Source organism: Nothobranchius furzeri, chromosome 16 (assembly GCF_043380555.1).
Source record: "Nothobranchius furzeri strain GRZ-AD chromosome 16, NfurGRZ-RIMD1, whole genome shotgun sequence".
In the NCBI taxonomy this organism is placed as follows: Eukaryota; Metazoa; Chordata; class Actinopteri; order Cyprinodontiformes; family Nothobranchiidae; genus Nothobranchius; species Nothobranchius furzeri.
The window spans coordinates 34957512-34969202 of NC_091756.1; the positions used below are offsets into that span (position 1 = coordinate 34957512).

Below are 11691 nucleotides of genomic sequence, written 5' to 3' on the forward strand. Positions count from 1 at the left end.
AAATTGTACATCGAGACCTAGACGAGTTAAAAAAAGAGAATGAGATTTTCTGAAAACAGGTTTGAGTTTGTTTCGGTCAGAACCTCTGATGCACCAACCTTTGTGAAGCTGAGAGCTACTTCATGGAGCCACATGAAGGGCAACCAGGGCGATATATTTGAAATAAAATAGATCAGAATTAAACTAAACTTCTTATGCATGTTTAATGTGTTAAAAAATAGTAGTTTTTTTATCAATATGAATGCATTTGTTATTAAAGACGATGCCAGCAGAATGTTTCTTTTATCATAGACTTGTGTTATTTGGAGAAGAGGCTTGTGGGCACCTTTTGTACTTCCTGGGGACACCAGGTTGGTGATCCTTGCTCTAATGAATCTGAAAATGCAACCGTGGAAGTTTTAAACTGGAAAGTATGGCAGGTCATTGTGATGTACCCATTCCAATATAACATCAGTATTAATACCACTAGACGAGAAAATCAAATGTTAGTTTTCATTTTACCCGTTTAATGAAAAATTCTATCTGCTAGCATTTTGAAATACACCAGTTTTTATACGCATTCACATATTCCTTCACATAGATGGTCTAAAATCTAAAGTAACCCACAATTATCTGTAGCTTTTTTATTTTTCACTCTTGACTCACTTTGTTCTGTTGTATTCATGAATGCTGCTGATGTTTCAGGCTTCTATTCAATTCAAAAATACTTTATTAATCCCAGAGGGAAATTGTTTATCTGTTCCTGATGTTCCTTGTGTCTATGGAGGATATATTTTTTTTACTTTTTAACAAAACAATAGAATTTTGTGTTACTGTTTTCCCTTTCAAAGAAACGTTAAATGATTTCCTCAAAAAGTTAACATGGTTCCATTTGAACTTTGACCCTTCGAATGTCTTCCTAGCTCATTGAAAGGAGCGCAGTCACAGCTACATGCTAGCTCCAGGGGTGTCCCTCAAGGCTCCTCTCTTGGGCCTTTGCTATTTTCAGTTTTTATTAATGACCTTCCCCTTTGCTGTCCCACTTGTTCTATTCATATGTATGCGGATGATACTATTTTATGTTGTGCTATGCCCAGCACATCTGAAATAGCTTAGTGCCTTCAATCCAATTTCAATACCTTACAACATTGGTTAGTCCATAATAAGCTTATTCTAAACAAAATCAAATCATACTCTGTACTTTTTCAAAAACGTCTATCTGTATGCTCTGCCACTTGACCTTTAAACTTAACCTATCAAGACTATTCACAAGCAAAAAGTGCTGATAAAGTTACAGTTTTTTTTCTATCGCTAACAAGCTCTCATCCACACGTCAGATACTTGTTCTAAACTCTCAACACAGATTCAATCCTCCAAAACACAATTGCCAAATGGAGAATTTTCTTCTCAAAAACACATTTTGATAAACATATATTAACTCTTCATTTCAAAATAGAGCACGTCTTTCTCTGCACAGACTATCTTTACCCAAACACTGGACATCTGACTCAAAGTGAAATTATTCTGTCAAAACGTAGAACTTGTTTTCACTTCACAAGATACAGTCAGTCAATCAAAGTACAACAGGTTTCAAAATACTGGCGATTGTTGACATTACAAAAACCACATAGAGTTTTATGTTTCAGTTTTAGAGGTAAAGCATGTAATCCACCGTTTTTACACGACATTTCTCGGTTGTGAACTGTATGTCCACATATGATGTGCACATTTCAAAGCAAAAAGCTAATCCTGTTTTTCCTTTACTGTTTATTTCAGGAGGTACAGCAGAATTAATGTTTACAGTATGACAGAACAGAAAAAGTTCTACAGTGTTGCTTGTAGTGAACAAAATATCAATGAAATAAACAAAAGCAATCCGAACAAAAAAATAGCACAAAGCCCAGATAAAAGGAGGCAACTACAAAACACACAAAATTACTGTAGCTAATCTGTGATCTTCAGGGTTAGGCCACATGTTTTCATCAACATCACGTCTCATGTCATCCAAAGCAATGCAACTGGGATAAAACTGCTTGCTATGTCGGATCCATCCTTGGCAATCATCAACCGTGACGCCCCTGCAGCCAGCATCCATAGCTTCCAGGAGGGACATGTGGTCATGTGGCTGATGGTCATAAACCTTCCACCTCCACGCAGCAAATAACTTCTCTATGGAGATGAGAAAAGGATAGACACTACATCTGGAGTCATTGTAGCTCCATGACTCTGTCACTGTTCCTCTCAAACGGAACAGTGTAGAGCTGCTTCAACCGCACTCTGTGTTTGGACATTGTCCGTGTAATGGTTGTCAAGCTGATGCTATCAGTATAGTCAGATATCTCATGGTCCTCCACCATTTTAGCCTGAATTTCATGCAGTTTTATTGCATTATTTGCAACAACCATTTCCACAATGGCAAGTTCTTGATCATTACTGAGGAGCTTTCCTCTTCCCTCAGAGGGTGGAAGATGTTGCATTCTTTAGAGGGAAAAATGCATTACTGTGTGGTCTTATTTATACTTCAAGTGACCCATACTCTTCCTCATCCAGACATCGCAGTGCTTGTTTTTTCTGTTTCTGTTTCCAAATACTTGACACCTCAAAGTCCTCCCTTTATTTGTCATTGTAACAGAAAAAGAACTCCTTCCACTGAGTCTAAGCCTGAATGTAATCGGCTGTGGTAGGCCCAATTTACCCAACATACATCAGCTGTGTGTAAATTATTCTGTTGTTTGTTTATTATCAACTGAGATATATTGTTCTTGAACTCATCATTGCAGAAGCAGAGGTTTTTATACTGCATTTAAGGTTAGGACTGTTGTTTTTGCTATTGTGGGATGTTGTGTGTTAACATTTGCAAATACCACTAAAACAATCCATAGTTTTGTTGGGAGGAATAGCTTCTTTGTTGAGACAATGTGAACATTATGGAAATCTGTTGACTGACTGCATATTGTGTGAAAACGACATGAAATGTGTGAATTGTATGGCCATAAAATGCCAATGTTGTGCTACTTGTATTTAGAGTTTTGAAAAAATGACAACTGGTTGGACAAACACTTGTTAGTGACTGAAAAAAAAAACTGTAAATATCTTGGTGTCTGGCTTGAGTCTGATTTATTGGGCAGCAGTAGCTCAACAGGTTGAGCGGGTTGTCCAGTAATCGGAAGGTTGCAGGTTTGATCCCGGCTCCGGACAGAGAATTCTGCTGTTGTGTCCTTGGGCAAGACACTTAACCCACCCTTCCTGCTGGTGGTGGTCAGAGGGACCGGTGGCGCCTGTGCACGGCAGCCTCGCCTCTGTCAGTGTGCCCCAGAGCAGCTGTGGCTACATCGTAGCTCATCACCATCAGTGTGTGAATGTGTGTGTGAATGGATGAATGATACACTGTAGTGTAAAAGCGCTTTGGAGTCCTTACTCTATAAATGACCCGCTATACAAGTGCGGGTCATTTATCATTATCATTTAACCTTTAAGACTCATTCAATCAATCATTAAGATTATGCAGATGTAATATATCAAAACACTACTGCATCCTGTCTCCATCCTCTTGATGTAGTTTTAAATAGTAGTTGTCATTTTGTTTTGCGCTGTCACACAACACACCACTGCAGTATGTATGAAAGCTTGCCATGGCTTTCATTAAAAGCCATGCGAAGATTTCGCTGGTTAATTTTTATTTTTACATGTATATATGTTTTTTATTTTCCAGTGTCTTTAAAATGATACCTGGTGTGCTCTACTTGTCAGCACATCACAAGATTTAATGAACCTAAATTTGAAAAAGAAGATGGAAGATTTTCTTTTAGTGTAAAAGCTCCACGACTGGAACAATTTACCTGTTAACATACGGTCAATCACTTCTTTTACACATTTTCGGAATACTGTTTATTTTTATGTATTACCCATTTGCAACTGCTTCTAAGTGATTTTCGTTGAAAGCTTGAAAGTGTGTGAGATAGGCTACCTTATTTAGGTATTTTTCATGTTTTGTTCTCATTGCATCTATTAATTTATGTTTTTAAACCATAATTTAATTTTATCCAGTAATTCAATGTTTATTTCTTTATTTTTTGATCTGCTGCTTGATGTCTTTCTTTTGTTTTCGCGTGTTGTATGGCTGGAGGACTCTCTCGAAAACGAGATGCCACATCTCAAGAGGCTTTATCCTCCAAAAACATAAGTAAATAAACAAAATAAAAATAAATAAGTTAAAAAAATGCTGGTGGGTGGGATAAGGCTTTAAAGATTTGTATATCATACAGCAACTGTATAGTAGCATTCAAATTAGATTAGCATTTTCACCTAAAGCTGTTACAGCAAATCTGCTAACAAGCTAGGTTATGAACACAAACACAATCACAGAACACCTCCCCTTGGGCACAGACATCAAATATGTAGACGTGGACTGGTGCTGCCTAGTAGAGCTGCCATAGTGGCTGGGCCGCCTTATTGGATGGGTCTAATCTGTGAGATTCGTTTTGTTTGGATGCCAGCTCATGTGGGGGTTGGGATGGACACTGTGGCTGAGGTTGCTCTGGGGGAGGCTGACGTGGGGTTGGAGCTGGCATTTGGACCACCAGAGTATTACTCTGAAATCAGCTGTGTGGCCATAGGATTGTGGCAGTCCTCCTGGGATGCGGGGGTGGTGCTGCTTGTGAGAGGAGGGACTCTGTGGTCTTGACTCGGTTGAGGCTGAGCCTCAGTTTTCTGTGGGGTGAGTTGTTTTTAATAGCGAATCACCCGGATGAAAACTGACTGTGGGGAGTTGGAGACTGTAGCCTCTTTAAAAAAAAAACAATGCCACCAATTTGCTGCAATGTTGAGTCGGCATCAGTGAGCCTTAGGTCTTTTATATATGGTCTGACCGTGGCGTGGAGGTAAGGTTACACAATTGTGTACCTCACCATGACGGTAGGGGGTATGGGGGAGATCTCTGGGCTGCCAGAGACTTCCGTTTATCTCGGACATAACTTGTTTTTTGTTGTGATTGAAGCCGTGCTCATTTATTATTGTTTTTTGGACAAGCCACTCCTAAAGGTCTATCCTCCACAGTCCAAATGAACAGTCAGGTGATCGGAGAGAAGCTCCTGGAGCTCTGCATCTCTCTGTTCATGTTGCTTTCGGTCCAAAACGTGTTATTGGTGCAGTTCTTTAACCCTCCCACTGTCTTTATGAGTGACCCCACGAGGAAAGTTGACCATTGAGCAGGATTGATGGTTTATCCCTTGTGGTCCACGTGGCAGGGGTGAGGTGGTGCTCACTCCTCACCCTTGCCACATGGACCCAAGGGATAAACCATCAAACCTGCTCAATGGTCAACTTTCATCGTGGGGTCACACCCATTAGGACAGTGGGAGGGTTAATGTGAGAGAACTCCACAATTTTTTTCGTTTGTTTTTTAATCTCCACAATATATTTACAGTTAATTGGTAGAGGCATGAAAAATGTTTTAGGCTAAAAAAAAAATTCAAAGTGTGCTACAAGAACGATAACAGACTTGAAAACCTGAAAGGTTCAATAAACCTGAAGTTATTTTAATGCTTTTTAATGTGTCATTTTCTTACAAGTACAACTGCATTTGAGTAATAAATAAACACCCTATCCAGTTATAATAAAACAGTATGCAAAACATGACGCCAGACATTTACATTAAACAGTGTTAATATTTTTTATAAAAATAAATGTAAACCCATTTAAATTTAAACAAGAGTAACTGTTTTAGGTTAAAACATGTGTGCTAGTACGAATACTAGCTTGTTTGGATTAGCTTAAAGCTGAATTTTAATCACGTGGCCACACCCCTCCTCACCTACCGTACCAGGAAGCTGCTCACACACACACACACACACACGGAGGAAACTGCAACATGCTCAGGAAAGGTGAGTAAAGGAGAACCACATATATCTATTTTGGGGAAACTTGCTCGCTTCCTAATTTTGCAATCTGGGTGTTTTTCTTTCTGACGGACTTCATGTTTTCTGAGACAAAAACAACCAGCAGGTTTATTTAATGATGGCGGTGAGGTTGGCACGAGCCCAACAACATACAGTAAAAAAGTTTTATTTCCTGGTAAAGACGATAAACTTTACTCCAGTAAAAACTCCTGTAAATTTAAACAATGGTGGGATGTTTTACCTGTGCAACACGGAAAAGACGTTATAATCTCTATGAAAGGATATAAATGTAGTGTTCAAACAATAAATAAGGAAGTATGTTAAACCTACGTATGTGTGTGTGTGTGTGCGCGCGCGCGCGCGCGTGTGTGTGTGTGATATTTGGCAGGTTGTGTTTTGAGCAGCCAGCAATGTTGAGATGAAGATTAATGAAAAATTGATCAGCTACTTTGAATCTAGCAGTTCACCTGTGGACAAGCAGGGGTACCTCTCTAAAAAGGTAAGAAAAGAGTCAAAATGTACATCTCAGATGTCTCTGAGGTGTTACAACACAACAGCTGATTAAAACATGTGAAATACATTGCATGCAAAGTGGAGCAGAAGTGTGATCATTTAAGCACAATTGCATAAATAGACGTTTAACTTCCTATTAAACCAGTTATTGCCTCACAGCCCAGAGTAGTTGAGTGCATAAACAACAGGTTCTGTTCACAGGGCGAGATAAAGACTTCCTATCAGAGGCGCTGGTTTGTGCTGAAGGGGAATCTCCTGTTCTACAAGGACCGCCCGGCGGACAGGGACGTGGTAGGGGTGATTGTCCTGGAGGGCTGCACCGTCCAGCTGTGCGAGTCCGAGGAGCACTTTGCCTTCTCCCTGGTGTGGAGCGAGCCGGGCCTGAGGACTTACAAGTTTGCTGCTGAGGACCAGACGAGCCAGGAGAGCTGGATCAAAGCCCTGCTGTCGGCCAGCCACAGCTACCTGGCCGTGCTGGTGACGGACATGGAGAAGAAGTACAGAGGTGAGAGGCGGGGAGGGAGAAAGAGAGCGGGCTTTGTTCAGTACAGCAGCTGTGAGAGGCGTTGCATCACTGTTTACAGCCTCTGCGTCTGATACCGCCGGTTACCACGCCGTGGTTCTGACTCCTGGTTTATGAGCTTCACTTTTATAAATGAGGCCATTAAAGGTGTGCTGTTTGGGAGCATGATTTTCATGAAGTCTGAATACGTCTTAAATGTCCTGGTCTTCTTTTTTTCAGAAAATGGTGACTTGACAAAGTTTCTTATAACCATCAGTTCAAACTTTATTCAAGACAAAAAAGTAACAGACCGTCTTTCACACAACCATATGGATGACCAAAGTGCTGTACATCACTGAGACATAAAGTAGATAATAGGTAAGATTGAATAAAAGGAACTTTAAAGGAAACCGTCACTTCTCACTGTACCTGAAGGCCAGGTGACTTTCATAAACATTGAGCAACACATCCTGTTTGACACCTGCTGGGAATTCATTCCACAGCATCAGACCCTAGACCGTAAATGCACACCCCCCTCTCGATTTCAGCTCCTATCATGGAACAACCATCAGGCCCTGTTCTACCTGGTCGTGAAGGTTCCTAAAGCTGCAATGGCAAATGTGCAACACAAGCTAGCTTTGAAACACAGTCGCAGAGCTCTCACCCCTCCTGACAATTATCATCCTTAGGCCATGTTCCCTGATATGAGGAACGCACATCATCAAAGCAAACAGAGTACAAAACACCAGTTGCACGTTTTTCTCATTGTCTGTGACTTCAAATAGTGTTTTTCTTTTTGTGACTAGTAGTTTGTCCTACAGTTGAAGTGGTAGCAGCCTCTCACACCAGTGGTGTTCTGTTGCTAAATGTTGGAGTGTGTAACAAACTCTGCCTGCCCAAATTGAATGTGGAAGTGAGAAATCTCCAGTAACTCATTTGTTTATGTGTAATGAAAGCCCTACATTATGAATAATTAGGGGCGTGTCCTTTTTATTGGCAGGTAGGAGATGAGCAGTCAGCAGTAGCAGATGGCCTTCCTGCTTGCTCGAGGGAAGGCCTCAGCCTCACGTTTAAAGTGTTGCAGCCTAGAAGGAAAAGGGTAGCAGAGTCTCTCAAACTTGGATTTTTGGCTTAAAGTGCACTCCGCCAACCAGCTTCAGTTAGCTCCATTAGCTCGTAGCTACAATTAGTCAGAGTTTGATGGGTGCCAATCATCTGCTCCCATCCTCACAGCCTTGCTCTCAGGTCCCAGCTCCGCTACCCGACACTGGATAAGCAGCTGAAAATGAATGGATGGATATTTTCAAAATTTGCCACTGTAGCTTTAATTGGCGTTGCCTGTTGGTGATGTTTGGAGTGGCAGCCTAGCTTCTGTCATTGTGCCAAAGGACAGCTGTTGCTACTTTGTAGCTCATCGCCACTAGGGATGCACCGATGGATCGGCATTTGATCCCAATCGGCCGATAGCGCCCCTATCGGTTTTGATCGGAGTTTTCAAAATAGATCAAAGCAGACCGATCAGGTAGGGTTGTCACGGTAACCGGTGTAGGGGTAAACCCTGGTAAAAAAAAAGTTGACAATAATAACCGTCTTGTTTTTTAAAAAACTATATTATCTCGGTGGGTTTACCGTGGCTGCAGTGTAGGCGCGATGACCCTTGCCAGCCACCGTATCATCTGCTGAAGTTGCTGGCGGCACATGCGCGCTTTGTTGTTTACAACCAAAACTTTCTTGAAGCTAAAGCTGAAATAATGGCCAAAGGATGAGATGGCAGCGCTCAGGACATTTTTTATCCGTCAAAGAAGACAAAGTCGGAAGTACGGGCATGTTTTGGATATTTGAAGAATGCCGAGGGACAGTTGATAGAAGATGGCTATCCTGTTTGCAGCATGTGCAGAAAAAGTGTCTGTGAAAGGCAGCAATGCTTCAAATTTCATGACACATCTGCGTGGCCATCACCGTGACAACCCTAATACAGACCATTTTAGATTAGGTTACATTTCCTTTATTCCCAGCTTATGTAGTTTGTACCACTCATTATAATGTTGCAGAAAATTTCTGGCCAATCCACGTGATCGGTATCGGTGATCGGTATCAGTGAAAAGCATTCTTTGATATCGGTATCGGTGATCGGCAGCAAAAAACCTGATTGGTGCATCCCTAATCACCACCAGTGTGTGAATTTGTGTGTGCGTGAGTGAATGGCTGGTTGCTTTGTAAAGCGCCTTTGGAAGTTGTAGAACCGTAGAAGGCACTAGATCAAGTACAGGCCGTTTATCATTTGGCTGGAAATTTCCCCCAGAACACACTTTGGCTATGGTCGATCTCCCATTATTAATACACTTTTGAAAATGACAGAGCTTTTCAGTTTTCTCCACAAAACACGGAGAGAAACGATGAAGTAGCAGTTAGAAAGAAAGAAAAGAAAACCATCTTTTATATAGCGCCCCTCAAGATAAAAATCACGAGGCACTTTACACAAAAAAATTATAGTATAAGAAAGATTAAAAAAAAAAGATCAACACCATGTTTTTAAAATGAGAGAAAAAAAAATAAAATTATGATCAAAATAATGATAATGTAAGGAAGGGAAAGGGAGAGAGTAAATGAATAGGAAAAAGGGAAATCAGTGGATCGCGGGGAAAGGTGGAATACGTAGAAAGAGCAGAATAAGGAGAGGGTGGTGATGAAAGTCACACAAAAGCCAGCTTGAACAGGTGAGTTTTCAGCTGCTTAGCCCACTAGAAAAGGCTGTTTCATTTATAGTTTTAATAACTTATTGTACATTTTACCAAAACTTGTAGACCAAAGGCATTTTCTTTGTTCTTGTTTGGTTAGAAGCTGATTATTTTATCAAACATTCCTCCTTTTATTTAGCTATCAACCTTCGTAAATGTAATATAGCCAGTAGTTCTTCTGTTGACTCAGTTTCTTTCACTTCTCCCCACAGATGCATTAGGCTCACAGCCCGCTGATCCAAAGAAACATTTCAAAATGCCAAACTTCCACTCATCTGGGCCAAACGATCCTGGAGCTTATCTGAACCCGCTCGCTTCAGCCCAGGCTTCATATCCATCTCATGTTTTCAGAACGGGAGCCCCCCTGAGCTCCAGTCAACACCTCCAAACTCTGTCTAGAACATCTACCAAGAAATCCCCCAAACCGAGACCCAATCGAGGTGCAAACATGTCCACAGCTGGCGCTGATACTCTGGAGATGTCCAGCTTCTTTTTAGACACAGAAGAAGAGTTCAGCAAAATGCATGACGATTTTGGAAAGGAAGTAAAGGAACTGACTGCAGTTTGGACAAAGAAAAGAAGTGGTGTCGAAGCTGTTCAAGAGGAAAACTTGATTGATTTTGGATAAAGTTTGCACCTTTTTGTAAACCATAATGTGAAAAGAATGTTGCATTGCTGCAATGTGAGTATGGACAGAAAAGAGCGTTTTAAGGATGTATTTGGTCGATCTGTTGTTTTCTTTTACATTTTATATCATAGATTGATCAATAAATGATCTGAAATCTCATGATTTTATTGGTTTTTAGAGTCGAGTGGTGTTTTTGTTGAGACATTTTATAAGTTTTTACAACACAGAAACACCCTGGGTGGTATGTTGCCTCAAACTCTTGCATTTACTCTGATTTGTTAACAGACACAAATCCACACCTGCATGTGATCCAGTTCTGATAGAAATATAAAAGTTGGCACATTTAAATGATCGATTAGTCTTATGGAGTCAATCATTTTCCAATCCAATCCAATCCAATTTTATTTATAAAGCGCATTCACAAGGCATTACAACCAAACAAGGCGCTGTACACTAAAAATGTTAGTTAATTAAACAGGCGTTATATAAACATGTCAAACACAGATAAAAGATAAAAAGGAAATACAAGAAAATTCCCAAAAATAACAGCTAAAAATCATTAAGACACAGGGTGAAGTAAAAATAGGGAAAAAAAAACATTTTACAAAGAACCTCAATAATACGGAAGTCGATAATTGTGGAGTCAGTTTATAAACAGTGCAGATGTCAGTGAGGTTCATAATTATGTTGTATAAGCTAGGTTGAAGTAGTGAGTTTTCAGGCGTGATTTAAAAATGCTAGCCTCACTAGCAGTGGTACTGCGTTCCACAGCTTCGGTGCACAGAGAAAGCCCTCTCTCCACAGCTTTTTAAACGTGCATTGGGAACAGCTAGGAGGAGCTTATCTTCAGACCTGAGAGCACGCGGCGGGTTGTAGTAATGGACAAGTTCACACAGATATGGAGGAGCTTGATGGTTCAAGGATTTGTAAGTGAGAAGCATAATTTTGAAGTTTATCCTGAACTGCACGGGCAACCAGTGGAGAGATTTCAGAATTGGAGAAATGTGTTGTCTTCTATCAGCTCCAGTCAGCAACCTAGCTGCTGAATTCTGGACCAGCTGAAGTCTAGAGAGAGCTGCTTTACTGATGCCATATAAGCAGGAGTTGGAGTAATCCAGCCTTGAGGTGATAAAAGTGTGGACCACCGATTTCAGAAGACGGACACTCAGGATGTGCTTTAGTTTTGAGATGCGTCTTAGTTGGTAAAAACATGATTTAACTGTGTTATTGACCTGGGCATCCATCTTCAGAGCCTGGTCCATTTTTACTCCAAGGTTGGAGATTACAGAGGATACATTAGGTGAGAGATAGTTGAGGTCAGGTTGTTGAGTTGCCGTGATACTGTTAGGACTGAAAACGATTAAGTCAGTTTTGGAGTCATTGAGAATGAGGAAGTTGTCAGCTAGCCATTGCTTGACCTCAAGGATACAATCA

General features: G+C 40.7%; 1 protein-coding gene across 1 annotated transcript; it reads left to right on the plus strand.

Moving 5' to 3' along the window:
• Positions 1-5344: 5344 nt before the first annotated feature.
• Positions 5345-10416, plus strand: LOC107387937 (sesquipedalian-1). Its single transcript, XM_015963213.3, has 4 exons — positions 5345-5861; positions 6265-6375; positions 6591-6894; positions 9842-10416. Exons 2-4 carry the CDS (start codon positions 6295-6297, stop codon positions 10255-10257), a joined length of 801 nt encoding a protein of 266 aa, XP_015818699.3. The 5' UTR covers positions 5345-5861; positions 6265-6294; the 3' UTR covers positions 10258-10416.
• Positions 10417-11691: the final 1275 nt, after the last annotated feature.

Bases quoted from the DNA above. Each gene is read 5' to 3' on its own strand.
- LOC107387937 (XM_015963213.3), top strand. From the start codon at position 6,295: ATGAAGATTAATGAAAAATTGATCAGCTACTTTGAATCTAGCAGTTCA. The intron at 6,376-6,590 runs GTAAGAAAAGAG...TTCTGTTCACAG, and splicing joins AGGGGTACCTCTCTAAAAAG to GGCGAGATAAAGACTTCCTA. The intron at 6,895-9,841 runs GTGAGAGGCGGG...TTCTCCCCACAG, and splicing joins CATGGAGAAGAAGTACAGAG to ATGCATTAGGCTCACAGCCC.